Source organism: Podarcis muralis, chromosome 8, assembly GCF_964188315.1.
Source record: "Podarcis muralis chromosome 8, rPodMur119.hap1.1, whole genome shotgun sequence".
NCBI lineage: Eukaryota > Metazoa > Chordata > Lepidosauria > Squamata > Lacertidae > Podarcis > Podarcis muralis.
This window is the reverse complement of record NC_135662.1, coordinates 66,776,573-66,796,942: the sequence shown is the minus strand read 5'-3', so window position 1 is coordinate 66,796,942 and position 20,370 is coordinate 66,776,573. Positions and strand designations below refer to the sequence as shown.

General features: G+C 46.6%; 1 protein-coding gene across 1 annotated transcript; it reads left to right on the top strand.

Annotated features, from left to right (window-relative positions):
* The first annotated feature begins 840 nt into the window (after window positions 1-840).
* On the top strand, window positions 841-19,645 carry LOC114601385 (serpin B3-like). Its single transcript, XM_077932631.1, has 8 exons — window positions 841-973; window positions 9,684-9,862; window positions 11,228-11,392; window positions 12,097-12,243; window positions 14,632-14,749; window positions 16,515-16,663; window positions 18,974-19,141; window positions 19,223-19,645. The coding sequence occupies exons 1-8, from the start codon at window positions 841-843 to the stop codon at window positions 19,643-19,645; spliced, it is 1,482 nt and encodes a 493-aa protein (XP_077788757.1).
* Window positions 19,646-20,370: the final 725 nt, after the last annotated feature.

Sequence of the window (20,370 nt, the reverse complement as noted above, 5' to 3'; positions counted from 1 at the left end):
TGGTAACCCCCTGGGGAGCGTTGTTGGAAGCAACACACTAGAAGGCAATTTGCCAGGGACAGCTCTCAGATGTGGATCTTCCCCCGATTCTTCCTTCTCCATCTTCCTCTTATGATCACCTTGAGTTTGAAGGAGGTAAGGAGAGAACACAGCACTACGCTTTGGTTATCCCTTTTCTGCTTTGCATTCCAGAACACCGATTCTGAAGTGGGGACTTCAGAATCTCCATCTCCATGCTAAGATTGCTAAGTAGCCGACGTCTGGTGATTGTGCCACAAAAAGGATTAGGCTCTTTGGGTTGAGGTGAAATGCAAATGGAAGACATGAGGAGCAACTGATGAGCGCTTCTTAGACTTTGATCCCATGACTAGGCAGAGCTGCTGTGGTTTGAACCAATGCAACTACAGAGGCTTGTTTCCCAAACTTGACACCAGGCCAGCTGTTTGTTAGAATGAGGCAGCATGCCTCAGGTGATTTATGGTTTCGGGGGACCGTCAAGGAATAGCAAATTGGCAACGATTTAGTTTATTATTATGTTTTTATGAGCCGGTGTTGCCATTTGGATGTTCTGCCTCAGGCAACTTGTGCCAACTCTGACTGAACAAGGTGGGACAGGTTCATCTGGTTGAGCTACTGGTGAGTTGTAATTCTGTTATAAAATGCTGCTACTTGCCGCAATTGCTATGTTCCAGCTCCTCGGTTGGTGGCAGTATGCATCTGGATACCAGCTGCTGGAAACTGGAGGAGGAGAGAGCACTGTTGCACTCATGCACAGGGGCGAAGGAAGGTGTTGTGACACCCGGGGCGGGCATCACGGCATAGGGTGCATGTAGCGCGAACATGGCTGTAGCAGCGATGGAGGGATCCCGGCACCGTCCATATGGCACTGGAGCAGTACTGGCAGCAAACCGCTATACGGTGCATGTGCGGCGTCGCTACATAGAGCGCATGTGTGCGACGCCACACATGCACTGTACTTAGCGGTTTGCTTACGGTGCTGGGATCCTCTGCTTACGGCTGCAGCCATGAACGGAGGATCCTCCAAAGGCGGATAAGGCGGCGCGATGGCTGCTTGCGATGCCGTGGGCCTGTCACCCCAGCAGGCATGGAACCTGGGGCATACTGCCCCCACGCCCCCTGTTGCGATGCCACTGCTCATGCCCTGTTTGTGGACATCCCATAGGCCTCTGGTTGGCCACTGCAGTGACAGGTTGCTGGACTTAGATGGGCCTTTGGCCTGATCTAGCCTGCTCTTCTTAAGTTGTGTACATATACAGTTGTCTTTGAGATGCCTTAAATATGATAACCCAGACCTTCCCTTTGTAACATCCTGCCTCTCTCCATCCAGTGTTGTGCCATGCTATAGCTTTATCTCACCTATGATTATTCCTATTTCATATCTGCTACGGCTCAAGTTGCTGATGCCCATCCTAAATGGCCATCTACCTACAGTCATACCTTGTGTTGCATTAGGTTCCTTTTGTGTCTTTTCAGCTTGCGAACGCGGCAAACCCGGAAGTGTATACTTCCGGGTTTCGCTGTGTGTGTGTGTGTGCGTGCAGAAGTGTTCTGCAAGCTTCGCACATGTGCAGAAGTGCTCTATCGCACTCTGCGCTTGCACAGAAGCACCGCTCTAGTTGCAGACTTTTCAGGTTGCGAACAGCACCCCAGAATAGATTGTGTCCACAACTAGAGGCACCGTTGTACTTATTTTAAACTGTATTATTATTGTGGTTTATTAAATTTCTAGACCACCTTTCATCTGAAGATCACAGGGTGGCTTACAATATAAAAACACAAAAATACAGACCAAGTTTCCATGTTGTACAATTTTGCTGTTGCTCTTTCGGGAGGAAATACCATGAAGTTCAATAAAAATATTCAGCACTGGAACTGAAGTCTTAGAAAACCATACCTGCAACTTACAAGCTTATAGCTTTCAAAGTGGACATTGCCTACATGTGACTACATGTGACTTTAAAGTTCTGAATGGGTAAGAAGCCTCTGCTGGTTTTGCATTGGAAATTTCACACAACAGCGAAGACTTCCCAGCTTTAAGGAATCCTACTATCTCTTTGACATCTGATGGGAGGGCTTTCCACAGGGCGGGTGCCACAACCGAAAAGGCCTCTGCCTGGTTCCCTGTAACCTCAATTCTTGTAGTGAGGGAACTGCCAGAAGGCCCTCGGAGCTGGAGCTCAGTGTCTGGGCTGAATGATGGGAGTGGAGACACTCCTTCAGGTATACATTGAATACACACAAAAACAGTAGAGGAATAAAGTTCAAACTATGTATAGGGAGATGTTATCTTGGCAGACAAGTAGCTCCAACCTCACATTTGCTTCGATTACAAGGAATTCATGTGGGGAAGACATCTAGGAGGAGGAGGTGCTTAATCTCCCTTGTACCTAGAGATGCGGGGTAAATCCAGTTCAAATGTGAAATTCAGTTCACATTTAAAGGTGGAGCAACCTAAACAGCAGTTTCTGAAACAATAAGGTGCACCAAAACAGAGTCATCCTTCTGAAACTGCACTTCTCCTAATTTTATAGTGCCAAGTGTGCATAAAATGCATTATGTTAGAGAGAATGGTTTTTGCAAAAATGTATATATTGGGCAAAATGTATATGTGTATACAGCAGTAGGAGAAATTTGCACCAAAATGCCAATAAATTTCCATGAGGACTAAATGTTTTTCCAAGGTGATGTGGAAATGTGGGAAACTGAAAAAAGGAGACACAGAGAGAAACCAAAAATTCCAGGATTCTCTACGCACAAAAATGGAAGGAAGTACAGTGGTACCCCGCAAGACGAACGCCTCGCAAGACGGAAAACCCGCTAGACGAAAGGGTTTTCCGTTTTGGAGGCGCTTCGCAAAACGAATTTCCCTATGGGCTTGCTTCGCAAGACGACAGCCCATTCCCTATGGGCTTGCTTCGCAAGACGACAGCCCATAGGGAAATCTCCGGGACAGCGGGGAAGCGCGTCTTCCCCACTGTCCTCGGACCTCCTCCCGCCGCCAGGCTTCGGAAGGCTGCTCCGAAGCCTGGCAGGGGGGCGGAGAGGTTTTTAAAAAACCCCGGGACAGCGGGGGACTTCTCCGCTGTCCGGGACGATTTTAAAACGCTGCCGTCCCGGGGGAGCAAAGTCTTTCGCCCCTCGCCCGCCTTCAGAAGAGGTCCTGGACCTCTTCTGAAGGCGGGCGGGGGGCGAAAGACTTTGCTCCCGCCTGCCTGCCTTCCCGGGAGAGCGGAGAACGCTCCGCTCTCCCCGACGGCTTTTGAAGGCAGGCGGGGGGGGGGGGAGAGCAAAGACTTTCGCCCCCCGCCCGCCTTCAGAAGAGGTCCTGGACCTCTTCTAAAGGCGGGCGGGGGGCGAAAGACTTTGCTCCGGCCTGCCTGCCTTCCCGGGAGAGCGGAGAACGCTCCGCTCTCTCCGACGGCTTTTGAAGGCAGGCGGGGGGGGGGGGGGAGCAAAGACTTTCGCCCCCCGCCCGCCTTCAGAAGAGGTCCTGGACCTCTTCTGAAGGCAGGCGGGGGGGCGAAAGACTTTGCTCCCGCCTGCCTGCCTTCCCGGGAGAGCGGAGAACGCTCCGCTCTCCCCGACGGCTTTTGAAGGCAGGCGGGGGGGGGGGAGCAAAGACTTTCGCCCCCCGCCCGCCTTCAGAAGAGGTCCTGGACCTCTTCTGAAGGCGGGCAGGGGGCGAAAGACTTTGCTCCCGCCTGCCTGCCTTCCCGGGAGAGCGGAGAACGCTCAGCTCTCCCCGACGGCTTTTGAAGGCAGGCGGGGGGGGGGAGCAAAGACTTTCGCCCCCCGCCCGCCTTCAGAAGAGGTCCTGGACCTCTTCTGAAGGCGGGCGGGGGGCGAAAGACTTTGCTCCCGCCTGCCTGCCTTCCCGGGAGAGCGGAGAACGCTCCGCTCTCCCCGACGGCTTTTGAAGGCAGGCGGGGGGGGGGGAGCAAAGACTTTCGCCCCCCGCCCGCCTTCAGAAGAGGTCCTGGACCTCTTCTGAAGGCGGGCGGGGGGCAAAAGTCTTTGTCCCCCCTGCCTGCCTGCCTTTAAAAGCCCTCCCGGGAGAGCGGCTTTTAAAGGCTTTTAAGTGAGAAAAAAGCCCAGGAGAGGGCTTTTAAAGGCAGGCAGGCAGGCAGGCAGGGGGGGGACAAAGATTTTCGCCCCCCGCCAGCCTTCAGAAGAGGTCCAGGACCTCTTCTGAAGGCTGGCGGGGGGCAAAAGTCTTTGTCCCCCCTGCCTGCCTTCCCAGGGGCTTTAAAATCGCCCCGGACAGCGGAGAAGTCCTCCGCTGTCCGGGGCGATTTTAAAATGCTGCCATGGGGGGGGGGGGGAGCAAAGACTTTCGCCCCCCCCCAGCCTTCAGAAGAGGTCGGGGGACAGATTGTCCCCGGACCTGGTCTGAAGTTGGTTTCCATAGGAACACATTAATTGATTTTCAATGCATTCCTATGGGAAACCGTGCATCGCAAGACGAAAAACTCGCAAGAAGAAAAAACTTGTGGAACGAATTAATTTCGTCTTGCGAGGCACCACTGTAGAAGTTCCCACCAAAGACAAATGGATAGGTAAGGTGATGGACTATCCAAAAATGGCAGTCAGCAGTCAAGATTTCAAGAAAATCTAATGATGGCTGTTTTGTGGAAGAATGGGAACCCCTTTCAGACTATCTAAGGAAATATTATCGTTTGATGAACTCGCGAGCAGGATTTGAAATATGAGCAACATCAGGAATGAGAGAATACAATTGCTGTGTTGGTATAAGAAATAAAAGGTATTGTGCAGCAGATGGGGGAAAATTAAAACGGCATGGATAATGGGGCTGGAAGTTGAGAAAATATAAATTTATTATGTATTGAAGTAAATATGTTAAACTTTTGAAAATTAAATTAAAAATTATTACAAAAAAAGAGAAACAAAAAATGGACAGATATGCCCATCTCTGCTTGTACCTACCAGTTCTCTTCTGCTAGGCTCCTTTCTGTTTGGGGGACATTGCTAGGGGAGGGGATCTTCTTAAATATCATCTGGTGAAAAATTGCAGGAGAAAACTGACCTGCCACGAGACTGCAAGTGCCCTGGAAAACTCCCAAATTAATGCCACAAAGGAAAGATGGGTTTGCGAATCCCATGTTTTCCTTGCAACATTTCCTTGTGATATAATGGTTAACCTTAATAATAGCCTATTAATTACACAGGTAGAACACCCATGCCTGAGGGCTTCTAAGGTTGATTGCTGTGATGCTTCACTTTGAACCATGACTCTTACAAATGAGTCAGTCACCTAGTCCTTGTATTCTTTTAGCAAGTGGGCAAGCGGGGGGGGGGGGATGATGCGTAATTTCGATCTCTGGTGGAATTAGCTGACCCTGAAAGGGGTCTTTAGAATATACATTTACTCTCATCCTTGGCCCCCTCCTTTTTTGCAAGGAAGAAGCAAATTTGGGGATGCGGTTGGTATAGGAGGGTTGCTCAATTTATTGTCACATTTTTGGATTGAAACCTATGCCTTGAAGGACACAATATTAAAACTTATGTTTCCTCTTTCATATGTGGTGGACTTGTAAAAGGGTAAGAGTATTGGGAAATGACCCATAATGAATTGAAAAAAGTGTTTAAAAGTACTCCCCCCCAACCCCCCCAAGTCCTTTCTGTTGGGGATAATTCAGACTGAAATTCCCAGGTGTCAAAAAAAGGTTATTTATGTATGACTGCTTGACTGCTGACTGCCATTTTTGGATAGTCCATCACTGCGGTTTGTGTTTTGTTAGCCCAAAAACGGAAAACGAGCGAGGTCCCAACTAAAGAAGAATGGCAACTTATGTTGACAGAATATGCACAACTCGCAGACTTAACGTATAGAATACGAGAACAAGAAGAACATACATTTAAAGAAGATTGGAAAACATTTACTGAATACGTACAGTGGCATAGCGTGGGTTGTCAGCACCCGGGGCAAGGCAAGTAATTTGCACCCCCTAACCCGTGGATTTGCGCCCCTAACCCGTGGATTTGCGCACCCTAACCCTAACCCCCAGATGTTGCGCCCGGTGTGCCCGGCCCCCCTGCACCCCCCACGTTATGCCACTGAATACGTATACAGTATGAGAAAGAATTGTATACAGCTGAAAACACTGCCAGCCTTAAGATAAATTCAAAAGTGTAAACACATTTTGATGGATGTACAGTAGTAATGGAATACTGAATGGTATAGTTTTATATGCAGGGATTTATGATATGTAAAATGAACCATGGAAAGAGAAGAAGGGAAGTAATTGATACCTTATGGATGTAAAATGAGTATTTTAAATTGTAAAACAGAAACTAAAAATTACAGTGGTGCCTCGGGTTAAGTACTTAATTCGTTCCAGAGGTCCGTTCTTAACCTGAAACTGTTCTTAACCTGAAGCACCACTTTAGCTAATGGTGCCTCCCGCTGCCGTCGCGCCGCCGGAGCACGATTTCTGTTCTCATCCTGAAGCAAAGTTCTTAATCCAAGGTACTATTTCTGGGTTAGCGGAGTCTGTCACCTGAAGCGTATGTAACCTGAGGTACCACAACAACAAGTAAAACAAAACAAAACAAAACAAAACAAAACAAAACAAAACTTATGTTTCCTGATAATCCCCTGAAGTGGAAACAGGGATTGGAGCACCATATTGTCATTCTATGGTACCCAAAGCCCATGCTGCCTCTTCCCGGTTCATACTAGATTCCCTCCCTCTGCCCTGGCTGATCTTATAATGAAGAGGGTGGTTTGCAAAATGGAACAGGGCACTTCTTTGTAAATGTTTTTAGGTTCAGGCTGTTTAGGATTAGAGTGTACCATTCTGTTGTTCGTAGGATATTCCAAGTGAAGGTTTTCCTTGATTACAGAAAAATGCTCAGTTTGAGGCAACCACTTCTGGCTTCATTAGGCAAATTATATTTAGTCATCAGTTCCTAACAAATGCAAATCAAAATAAAGTAGGAGTGGAAAAAGCCTATATATAGATATATTCTCCAGTGAGCAACAACCAACTCTCTGTCAAGCAGCTCTTAAATGCACCCTGGAAGACCAGGTAAAGAAATGTCTTATTTTTCAAAGCTGAACTCACCCTTGCTTTTGTTGATGGAAATTTGTATAATTTAGTTTCCGTTGTAGGCTTGTTAGTAGATCTGCCAGTTTAGCCAATTTAAGCAACCTTTGTGGAGTTAGAGTGATTTTACTTACCGGACAGTTTTGTTTATACATTTGCACCCCACCTTTCCATAACAAAACCCCCTCAAAGCAACTTATTCAACTGAAAAGATCTCAGATACTAACACTAACAATAATACAAATCAAGAATTGGCAAGAAACTAAACGCGCACACACAGAGCACAGACATACAGATGCGATGATCTCAGCCAAAAAGTCCCTAGAGGTAAAGGTAAAGAGACCCCTGACCATTAGGTCCAGTCGTGACCGACTCTGGGGTTGCGGCGCTCATCTCGCTTTATTGGCTGAGGGAGCCGGCGTACAGCTTCCGGGTCATGTGGCCAGCATGACTAAACCACTTCTGGCGAACCAGAGCAGCGCACGGAAACGCCGTTTACCTTCCCGCCGGAGTGGTACCTATTTATCTATTTACACTTTGATGTGCTTTCGAACTGCTACATGGGCAGGAGCTGGGACCGAGCAACGGGAGCTCACCCCGTCTCAGGGATTTGAACCGCTGACCTTCTGATCAGCAAGTCCTAGGCTCTGTGGTTTAACCCACAGCGCCACCCACGTCCCTACAAAAGTCCCCAGTTGTCATTAAAAATTTGAGAGAAGCTAATTGAGTTAATCACAGAATCACATAGTTGGAAGGGACCCCATGGAGAATTTAGTCCAGTCCTCTCCAATGCAGGAATCTCAGCTAAAGCATCCATGACAGATGGCCATCCAACCTCTGCTTAAAAACCTCCAAGGAAGGGGAGTCCACAACCCCCTGAGGGAGGCTGTTCCACTATTGAACAGCTCTTATTGTCAGAAAGTTTTTCCGTATGTTTATTCAGAATCTCCTTTCTTGTAACTTGAAGCCATTAGTTTGAGTCCTACCCTCCAGAGCAGGAGAAAACAAGCTTGTTCCCTCTTCCATGTGACAGCTCTTGAGATATTTGAAGATGGCTATCATATCTAGTGCCTAAATTAATCTAGCATCTAAACATCTAATCAGTAACAATGATGGTACCAGGCATAACATGTTGGAGCTAGCCTAAGTTGATCACACTTTAGAACCCACTGAAATCAACGGAACAAGTTAGATATGACATAGAATGCAGCCCTAACCATGTATACTCAAAAGTCAGTCGTATTGAATTTAATGGGATTTACTCCCTGGTAAGTGGGGTTAGGATTGCAGTCTCCGTTTGGATGTAACCCAATATGTCTAAGAAGGGAATTTAACAATCAGGGCTCCAAAGACCTTCTCTCTAATCACTTATCTTCCAAAGGTGGAGGTGCCCAGGGCTTTGGTTTGCAGACAGAGGTGGCATGAAACAGGGGTGGGGAGAGGCAGACATTGCTAAAAGTGGCGATTGAGCAGAAGAATATAAGCAAGTTCCCCTGTATGGCTGAAAGGGGGAGTTCTTCCACTTGCTGCCTATAGGTGATGCTATGATGCTAAACAGTCTCATGTGAAATCCTCCCTTGAAAGCTAATGCACTGCAGAGAGTTGTGCTCACACCTAGATTCAAATCCACACCTTGGCTATATGTTACATTAAAATATGTTTAAAAGCTTATAACTTGCCATGTTTTTTTATATAAAGAGCAGCTACGAGTCGCCTTAGACAAGAGAAGAGTTTTCTGGGTAAGGCTAGTGCAGGGGTCAGCAAAGTTTTTCAGCAGGGGTCCGGTCCACTGTCCTTCAGACCTTGTGGTGGGCTGGACTATATTTTTTTGGGGGAAATGAACGAATTCCTATGCCCCACAAATAACCCAGAGATGCATTTTAAATAAAAGGACACATTCTACTCATGTAAAAACACGCTGACTCCTGGAGCGTCTGCGGGCTGGATTTAATAATAATAATAATAATAATAATAATAATAATAATAATAATGATAAATAAATAAATTGTTATTTATACCCCACCCTTCCCGGTTTAAAAACCGGGCTCAGGGCGGCTAACAGCAAATATAAAACATTGATAAAAATGTGACTTAAAAAACAGCATAAAACAGCATAGAATACAACATAAAATGCAGAATCAATATCAATAAAATTCAAAAATTCAGGGGTCATTTTTGGGAAAAAAACCCCAGTCAATAGACATCGAATGATCACCAGGGCTAACTGGCCAAGTTGGTCCTACAAGGGCCAGCAAGGAGACCAGGGAAGAATTTAAATGTGGGGTTGCAGAAAGGGTTTCTTCATAGAAGAGGAAAGGGAAAAGGGAATAGAGGATCAGGCTAATTGAAGGCCAGGTGGAATAGCTCTGTCTTACAGGCCTTGTGGAAGGAGATCAAGTTCTGCAGGGCCCTAGTCTCATGGGACAGAGCATTCCACAAGGTCAGAGCCTGGCGATTGAGCCGGATCCGGTCCCCGAGCCTTAGTTTGCCTACCCATGGGCTAGTAGCCTATCTAGTCCAGCATGCTGTTCTCACTGTGGCCAACCAGTTGCCTGATAATTTCTGAAAATTGCAGTGCTCTGTCTTTGCTTTTAGATTTTGTAATGGCCTCTCCTCACACAGAAGCAAATGCAAAAGCTGCCCTTGACTTTTTCCTGAAGTTGAGCAAGGATGAACACTGTGAAAGCATCATGTTCTCCCCTGTAAATTTGGCAGTCGCCTTGAAAGTCCTCCTTTCTGGGGCCAGGGGCCACACAGCTGCTGAACTGCAAAAGGTAGGTATGGTATAATACATCATCCCAGTCTTTTGAAGCCAAATTCAAAGGGCAAACTTTAATTTCAATTCAAAGGCACTGATGTTTGCAAAGCTGAGAAATGGTGGGCATTTGCTGCAGATAGAAGCCTTTAGTGGAAATAAAGCACCGTTCTTTCCGCTTCTAGCTCTGATCCAGAGAAACTTTAAACACATGAATGTCATATCCATTAGGGAAGGGCCATAGATCAGTGGTAGGACATCTGCTTTGCATGCAGAAGGTTGCAGGTTCAATCTCTGACACCTCAAGGTAGGTCTGGGAGTGACTTCCGTCTGGAATTCTGGAGAGCTGCTGCTAACCAGGCTAGACAATATTATTGTCAGTAATTCATTTTATTTCTAGACTGCATTATATTTCTAAGAAATAATCTCAAAAAGGTTGGCAACACATTAAATAAGACAAACCAGAATAAGGCATAATAGAACAAGGCATAACAGAAGACGGTCAAATATAAAGAACACATTCAAAGTAACAAAATTAACAGGAACATAAAATTTCATCTTAAAGATAATATTTGAGCCTCTTGTTGGACTCCAACTTCCAGCAGCCCCAGCCAACATGACCAATGATCAGGAATAATGGGAGCTGTAGTCCAACAACATCTGGAGGACACCAAGGTGGGAAGAGTTGGCATAGCCTAAGTGCCCATCTTGCTTCCTAAGGCATATCTGCACTTCATGTTTATGGCAAGGCAGGGTCACTTTGGGATGTGCATCATGCTCCCAGTATGTGGCACCTATTCAACTCATTCTCATTTGAATTGGAAAATGTGGGAACCAGTTTCAGCACAACTCCAAAATCTGCATGAGTTATGCCTAAGAGGAAGAGGTATGTTTCCTGTCCTTGGTTTCCTCTTCAGTCTGTTCTTAGATTTGTTCAATTGGGCAGAGAAGACAAAAGTAGATTGCAGATTTAGAAAGCGTAGATTGCAAATTTAGAAAAAGAAAGCAAAATTTATATTTATATACAGTGATACCTCGGGTTAAGTACTTAATTCATTCCAGATGTCTGTTCTTAGCCTGAAACTGTTCTTAACCTGAAGCACCACTTTAGCTAATGGGGCCTCCTGCTGCTGCCGTGCCGCTGGAGCACGATTTCTGTTCTCATCCTGAAGCAAAGTTCTTAACCTGAGGTAATATTTCTGGGTTAGCAGAGTCTGTAACCTGAAGCGTATGTAACCTGAAGCATATGTAACCCGAGGTACATCTAAACCATGTAAAAGGGGAAGCCATCTTAATGTGCATAGGTTGCTGAGCACTGTTGCACAATGAAATGTACCATCTACCACAATATTATTTATGACTGCAAACCAAAATTCCTCATTAGATACTTCATTTGGAAAAAGAGGAAGAATGTGGAAGAGGATGCCCTGAAAGTGCCAAAAGCTGTGGGACAGTGGACAGTAGGCAGAAAACACAGGGCCCAGCTCCACACCCTTGTGGCTTGGCAGCACCTTCTCCTGAACTTGAATCTGCACCTCACGCTCATAGGGTATGCTTCTGTTCCGAACACAAAAGGCGCTTGAGAAATGAGGGGGGAATCCATTTTGTTGTTTGAGGGTTTCTGCTTAAGTTAACCTATAACCAGAGCTTTTTTTCCATCCAAAGCTCAGAGGAGCTCAACTCTGGCACCTCTCAGGTGGGTACCATTGCCATTCTAGGAGAACAAGGGAGAAGTTCATGGTGAGCTCTGGCACCTCTTTTTCTAGAAAAATAGCACTGGCTGTAACAACACCACACCGACTGGACAGGACTGCTTTGTGGCTGAGGGACGGATGTGTTAAACAGATGAGCGTGCATCCAGAAAGCAGGCAGGGTTTTATTGTTGAAGACTTTGCGGAAGCACATTGCTAATGTGGAATTAAATGAAACTGAGCAGAAAATGAAGGCACTGGAATGGGCCATAAATCTTGCTACCTGGCACAACTGTCCTTCTAAGCTGGGCATCATTATTTATTCGTTATGGCTTATATGAGGAAAATGGTCTTTCCTCCATTTTATCCTCACCCCAACACTGTGAGGCAGGTTAGGTGGAGAGACAGCGACAGGCCGAAGGCCACCCAGTGAGCTCTGTGGTGGAGTGGGGATTTTAACCTGTTTCTCCCTGGTTCAGATACTCTTAGGGGATAATATTTTGGACATTTTTTTAAAGCACCAGAATAAGACGTGTTTCACCGTTTCTTGCTGTGTTTTTAGGATGCTTCTGATTATGAATGTGAGATGCCCGAAGGCAGCCATAAGGAGTTCCACAAAATCCTTGCTCAGCTTGACAAACCGAGCAGAAACTACGAGCTGAGCTTTGCCAATCAACTCTACGGAGACAAGTCTATTGCTTTTGTCCAGGTAGGTTTCTCTTTGAGACCTTGTTGTTTCTTGCTTGGTGGTATATGGTGCACAGAGAAAGCTCTGCTGGATCAGACCAAAGGCCCATCTAGAACCATAGAATTGTAGAGTTGGAAGAGACTCATCTAGTCCAACTCCCTGCAATGCAGCTGTCCCATACAGGGATCGAACCTGCAACCTTGGCATTATCAGCACCCACTCTAACCAACTGAGCTCTCCCAGGCTCTCTCTAGTCCAGCATCTTGTTCTCACAGTGGCCAAATGTATGCATATGGGAAGTCCATAAGCAGGACCCGAGTGCAACAGCATTTTCTTCACTTGTGGTTCCCAGTCACTGGCATTCAAAGGCTTGCTGCCACTAGCAGTGGAGATAAGACATGACCATCCTATCGCCTTATCCTCCATGAATTTGTCAAATTATTTTTTATAGCCATTCAAGGCGGTGGCATGATAAGCTCCGATGGCCCTACCCAACCCAGATACCTTTTCACAATTCCCCAAATTTTATGACATTTTCCAAACTTCAGTTGACCAAGTCACTCTTTAGGAATGCTAAGGTGCAAGACAGACTTTCAGGATTATCTGTCTTTTTGATAGAGCGTTGATAAAATTAAAACTATATACATATATAAGAATCTGTTTAAAATATACAAATACAGTGGTACCTCGGGTTAAGTACTTAATTCGTTCCGGAGGTCCATACTTAACCTGAAACTGTTCTTAACCTGAAGCACCACTAATGGGGCCTCCTGCTGCTGCTGCTGCGCCGCCGGAGCCCGATTTCTGTTCTTATCCTGAAACAAAGTTCTTAACCTGAAGCACTATTTCTAGGTTAGCGGAGTGTGTAACCTGAAGCGTATGTAACCTGAAGCATATGTAACCCAAGGTACCACTGTAATTACAATGAAAACAGCACAACACCAGCCCTTTCCCAAAAGCCTGTTGGAACAAGAAAGTTGTCACCAGCCTGAAGAAGGATAGCAATGAGGGAGCTAGTCTAGCTTCTCCAGGGAGGGAGTTACAGAGTCTGGGAGCAGCCACTGAGAAGGCCTTCTCCTATGTCCTCACCAAGCGTGCCTTGGAAGGTGGCAGAACCGAGAGAAGGTCCTCCCCTGAAGATCTAAGCCTGGGCCAGTTTGCATGAGGTAATACCGTCTTTCTAAGCCAGGCACCCCCAAACTCAGCTCTCCAGATGTTTTGGGACTACAATTCCCACCATACCTGACCACTGGTCCTGTTGGCTAGGGATGATGGGAGTTGTAGTCCCAAAAGATGTGGCTACAGCTGTTCCCATACCAGCATGAAAAGCACCATTAGTGGAAGAATTCAGCTATTCCAATTAAATAGAGCTATCTTGATTAATACCCATTGTCAAATGGTATCATGATAGGCCTCTGCTGAGAGGGAAATGTCGGAGCCTCACATTCTTATTCTTATTCTTGTTATTATTTCTTACTTGTCGTTCACCTTGAGATTCCATGGCAGGTTACAAATACAAAAATACAAAGCAGCTTAAACAGATTACAATCGAGAGAGAAAGGTGAGTCCTAAAATATGTTTCTGAAGGTAAGGAGGTGTGTCTTCAGCATAGGACAAAAACATATAAGGAAGGTGCCAGATGCATCTCAGTGGAAAGGGAATGTCACAAATTTAACTTATATATGTCACAATTCCCTGCAGTTATTCAGCTTAATCACCCTGTAAACCCTTTCTAGTCTAGGCCGACCTAGGTAAAGGTATAGGGACCCCTGACCATTAGGTCCAGTCGTGGCTGACTCTGGGGTTGCGGCACTCATCTCGCTTTATTGGCCAAGAGAGCCAGCATACAGCTTCCAGGTCATGTGGCCAGCATGACTAAGCCGCTTCTGACGAACCAGAGCAGCGCACGGAAACGCCGTTTACCTTCCCGCCAGAGCGGTACCTATTTATCTACTTGCACTGGTGTGCTTTCGAACTGCTAGGTTGGCAGGAGAGGGACCGAGCAACGGGAGCTCACCCCGTCGCGGGGATTCAAACTGCTGACCTTCTGATCGGCAAGTCCTAGGCTCTGTGGTTTGACCCACAGCACCGACCTACTTGTTGGTAAACATGCATATAGAATTGCTCTGTTGACGTTGTCTTTGAGACTTTGGTCTGCTTGAGTTCTACATGTACCTGCCTTTTTACCATATATGTTATGATGTAATTTCCTGGTTGTTGGTGTTTTTATGTCTTTATGCTTATCCCTAACTCTAACCCTAAGCTTAACTCTAACCCATTGGGGAAGAATCTGCAATCTCCATCTTGAAACTCAGTCTATAAGCAAACCTCCTGGCTATGTCAAGTCAGCTTTTCTATTTGTTTTTGACTTTGATATATTCCTTCAAAAGCCTCTTCCCTCCTGTACAGCAATTCCTGTTCTGTGCATTGAAGCAGTATCTGACGGAGGTAGACAGTGTTGACTTTCACAAGGCTCCAGAAGAGGCCAGAAAGCTGATAAACCTATGGGTTGAAGTCCGGACACATGGTATGAGCAAGTCATCTGTCTGTCACTTGAACCTTTTATTTTATTTTATTTTTAAATTGTTTGTGTGCACACCATACAAGAAAAACACCTGCCAAAGAACTCTGGAAACTGTAATTTGTTAAGGGTGTTGGGAATCAAAGTTTCCAGGAGACTTTGGAAGGAAATATGCTTTGAATGTGAGGTGTGCATGCAGTCATAGTGTCCTAGGAATTGAAACTTTCTCCCACAAATTGTGGTTCCCTCCAGATGCTGTTGGACCAAAACATCCATCAGCCTTAATCAACATGGCCAGTGATCAGGGATGATGGGAGTTGTAGTCCGACAACATCTAGAGACCACCAGGTTGGAGGAGGCTGCTCTTAGCACTGCACCACATTGGAAGTGTGGAAAGAGAAAATCCGAGTAACTTATTTGCTTTGTGAGGCCCTATCTGTGCAGTATCATAACAGAGTCCCTTGGGCAGAGGGGTTGACTGCTAAGCCACTCTGGGAATTGTAGCTCTGTGAGGGTAATAGCATACCCCCTCAACCGTCCCAATTTTCCCAGGACATCCCGGAATCACAGAAGCCACCCTGGCTTCTGATTGGATGCCACAATGCCCTGTTTTAGCACCGCGCTCTTGTGAGACAATATAACACCGGTCTTGAAAGACCTACACTGGCTCCCAGTACATTTCAAAGCACAATTCAAAGTTTTGGTGCTGACCTTTAAAGCCCTAAACGGCCTTTGTCTAGTATACCTGAAGGAGCGTCTCCACCCCCATCGTCCGGCCCAGACACTGAGGTCCAGCTCCGAGGGCCTTCTGGTGGTTTCCTCACTGTGAGAAGTGAGGAAGCCCGCCCTGTGGAATGCCCTCCCATCAGATGTCAAGGAAATAAACAACTACCTGACTTTTAGAAGACATCTGAAGGCAGCCCCGTTTAGGGAAGTTTTTAATGTTTGATGTTTTATCGTGTTTTTGATAGTCTGTTGGGAGATGCCCAGAGTAGCTGGGGAAACTCAGCCAGATGGGCATTGTATAAATAATGAATAATAAACTACTACTACTACTACTACTACTACTATTATTATTATTAATCTTGCACAGGAGCATGGCATCAAAGGAAGTGCGTCCCAATTTTAATCAGCAGAATGTTAGTGTGTAACAAGGGCCTCTAAACAAACTAGCACAGGTTCGCTGTGAGAGCCAGTGTGGTGTAGTGGTTAAGAGCGGTAGACTCGTAATCTGGGGAACTGGGCTCGCATCTCTGCTCCTCCACATGCAGCTGCTGGGTGACCTTGGGCTAGTCACACTTCTTTGAAGTCTCTCGGCCCCACTCGCCTCACAGAGTTTTTGTTGTGGGGGAGGAAGGGAAAGGAGAATGTTAGCTGCTTTGAGACTCGTTCGGGTAGTGATAAAGCGGGATATCAAATCCAAACTCCTCCTCCTCCTCCGCTGTGGGGAACCATGGCTGTTTAAAGTGCTATGGTACTGCATTAAACAGTGCAGATGAGGCCTTACTACTGTAGTGCAGGGTGGAGCCCTGAGACACAAAGCTTATGGCAGGCATAGGCAAACTCCGGCCATCCAGATGTTTGGGACTACAATTCCCATCATCCCTGACCACTGGTCCTGTTAGCTAGGGATGATGGGAACTGTAGTCCCAAACATCTGGAGGGCTGGAGTTTGCCTTTGCCTGGCTTATTGTATGCTCAATGGATAGATTGCAGGCAAAAGTTAATATGGTAAAGCAAAGCAAACCGTTTCCGCCTGTTCCTTATTAAGGCAAAATCCAGGACCTGCTGCCGGAGTTCAATGACGAGATAACATGCCTGATTGATCTGCTTCTGGTGAATGCCCTCTACTTCAAAGGACAATGGGAAGTCCAGTTTGACAAGGAGCTCACCAAAGAAAGCTCCTTTTACTTGAACGAGGTAGTTCCAATGCATGTATTTCAACTATGTGTTATCCTCCTGCTATCTGATAAAGGCAATCGGCATAATGGGGCAGATTCTGAGGAAGGGAGCATTGACGTTTGAATACATAGCCTCCAACTGCCCCAAGGGTGCTGGGTTTCTTACTAGGTCACGCCAGAGTCCTGAATTTTGCAAGCAGGAAAGGGGACAGGAAAGGGCAGGACACGGGGAGGAAAAGGAAGAGGCCCTGCCCTTCGTGGTGGCACTGAGGGATCCATGGGGAGGGGAGGAGAGGGGCGCCAACAGGCACACAGAGGCCCTTCGGAGGTAATAGCTGCCAACCATAGAGACTGCATTGCTGCCGCCTTGTAAATATCCATCGAGGGTGCCTCCTCCGACGTCCAAGGTGGGCTGATGGAAGCCTTGCAGTTTTATCATCTAAGGCATATTACCAAGACATTTGCCGGTACGGTATTGTTACATAGGGACGCAGGTGGCGCTGTGAGTTAAACCACAGAGCCTAGGCCTTGCCAATCAGAAGGTTGGCGGTTCGAATCCCTGCGACGGGGTGAACTCCCGTTGCTCGGTCCCTGCTCCTGCCAACCTAGCAGTTCGAAAGCACGTCAAAATGCAAGTAGATAAATAGATACCGCTCCGGCGGGAAGGTAAATGGCGTTTCCGTGCGCTGCTCTGGTTCGCCAGAAGCGGCTTAGTCAAGCTGTACACCGGCTCCCTCGGCCAATAAAGCAAGATGAGCGCCGTAACCCCAGAGTCGGTCACGACTGGACCTAATGGTCAGGGGTCCCTTTACCTTTACCTTTTATTGTTACATGCTCCTCTTGGTAGCAGCCATTGGGGCAGCTCAGCCAGCCCCTCCCTTTCCCCTATTCCATTGGCAGTGTGAGAATATAGGTGCAGGACAGGGGGATACACTGATGTAGAATAGAATGTTTCTATTTTTTATCCGAGGAAAGCCGGAGGGTATGGAATCAGCCTGGAGAAATAATAGGCACTAAACACACTGGTGACTTTACTGCTGCAGTCTATAGGTAGAGCATCTGCTTATGGTTCCAAGTTCAATTCCTGGCATCTCTAGGTAGGGCTGGGAGAAAACCATACCTGGTATCCTGGAGAGTCTATCAACATCTAGAGGGCATCAGCTTGGGGAAAGCTGACCTACTGTTACTAAGCTAGAGTATTTGTCATTAAAATAATTGCATATTCTTTCTTTGTTATTCCCCATTTCATCAATAGTTTCTATGTATATTTTTAGACTGTAAGCCCTTATTTCTAGGTTGTAGCAACTTGCCAAACCTGCTCCTTGCAAAGCACCGTGTACAAAGATGTTACTATTTATTTATTTAGATTGTATGATTTACTGCAAGGCTCCAGGCCCCCAAACAAGGAATATCTCTTTTGACAACTGTAAAATTACTTTGCTTTAAATATGTTGAAAGCTGGCATACTCAGTTTAGTGCACGGTGTAATGGTTCTAGGGGTTGCTCGTGAGTAAGCCGGTGCTTATCTCCCCGGCTGGGTGTAAACACCTGGCTGGGTTGCCTAAGTGAACCTTTTCTGTCTGGACAGCCACTCACCCGTGGCTGACTCAGTCGCTGGCAGAATCCGTCAGTGGGCGTTTCTTAAACTTCTTCCAGCAAAGAAGCTCTTTGACGCCTAGTCTCCTCCTACTCTCTCTGCGCGAAAGCCTTCTGCGCAAGGAGGGTGTGGGCAGCGGAGGACCCCTACTCTCCCCGCTGGTCCCAGGCAAGGAGTCATGTGACCGCCTCGCCACTTCCCCCATCTGCCCCCCTTCTCCACTGGTGCACGCTGATTCTCTTCCCCAGAAGATGGGCTGCTTCTCCCGATCCCTGGACGCTCTCTGGAATCCCTCTGGCTTTTGCTCTCTCCTTCCGGCACTGATGGCAGTTCCCTGACACACGGCAATAATTTTCTTCCCATGTTCCACATTTAGCAAGTCCCTCCCCACCCGAAGACCCTTAATATTTTTACTAGGATATGTCATTATCTCATTGAGCTTAAGATGCGGAGGAACATTTATAATAATAATAATAATATTAATAATATTTGCCCTGAGATTGTAGCACATTCCCCCTCTGGCTCTTCCCTCATTTCAAGTGGAGACAGTTCTGAGCAAGACCTCAGCTGACAAAATTAACATTGAAAGAAACCTTGTATGCAAGAAATAACTCATAATAAATATTTGCCTTTGTAAACATCAGTTTCCTTGCTAATTTAACACTGCTATGGCCTCTGGCTAACCAGGAAAGTCTCACTATATTATTAACTGAGGCTTGCCATTTCTTACAGAGAGACACCAAAACTGTGGAGCTGATGCATAGAAGAGGCCACTATAAAACGGGAACAATTGAAAGCTCTCAGGTCCAGTTCCAAGTGCTTGAGATCCCCTATAAAGATCATGAACTGAGTGTGTTCATACTGCTGCCCAAAGATTACAACCCCAGTTCTCTTCAACAGGTAACGCTTTGGTGTCTGCTAGCTCATTCATGAACTGTAATATCCTTTTGTAATCTCACTGACTTAACCTTTGCCCTGTAGCTGGAAGAGGAACTTACCTATGAGAAGTTATTAGAGTGGACCTCTGAAACCTGCCTGAAGGTGGAAGAGGTAGACGTGGCCATCCCCAAGACCAGACTTGAGAAGAGCATCCCAGCCCTCAAATTCTTGGAAGCTCTGGGCCTGAATAATGTGTCCAATCCGGAAAAAGCTGATTTGTCTGGAATTACGACAACCGAAATGGTCGCTGTGAGTGAGATTGTGCATGGAGTTGCCTTAGAGATGGATGAAGATGGTGGAAGGGAAGCACCACATTGCCCCAGAGATAGGCACCCAGCGAGCCGGGCAGATGTGCAGTTTGTGGCTGACCATCCTTTTCTTTTCTTTATACTGCACAAATTTACCAACAGCATCCTGTTCTTCGGTAGATTTTCTGAACCGGAAGAAAACACAGCTTGCCATTAACAAGCCACGGATAAGAGAAACAGAGTAAGGGCCACTCCATATGTCCTTTGGAATGAACTTTCACCCTGACTTGTGCTCAGGGTGGTATTGGGGCAGCTGCCCATGGTCCTGTTTTCAAACCTGTTTGTGTCTGCAGATGTTTAATAATGGGCATACTGGTCAATTGCCCATCAGTGTATGTCTTGTATTCCTGTAACTTTTCATGCCACAAATATTCTGGGTTCCCACCAGCTCCCTGCTTTTGTTGCTCTATATGCCCTTCTAGATGGCAGTAATGTGGCAGTAATGTTGGATCAAGCCATTGGCCCCTGAAGGAGCGTCTACACCAACCACATTTACATAGCAATTAAAACAAATAAGACAGGCTGAAAGGCCATGCTACAGCTTTTCAAAAGTAGTCCTCAAGCATAACAACCAATACCAGATTTATGTATAGGCTAAATAGGCTGAAGCCTAGGGCCTCTAAATCTAGGGGGCCTTGCCAGCCTGCCCGTTCCCCAGCAGGCAATACCCCCTCTCCCAAAATTGTAAACCCAAGACTTCATGCGAGGGCAGGGAAACTCGGGCCTCTAAATCTAGGGAGCCTCACCAGCCTGCCGGCTCCCCAGTGCTGCAGTCTCCCCTCTCCCAAAATTGCAAACCCCAGACTTCATGCAAAGGCAGGACAACTCAGGCCCAGCAACTATGAGACTATCAGGGTTATCCAGTGGGGCCAATTTGAAGCA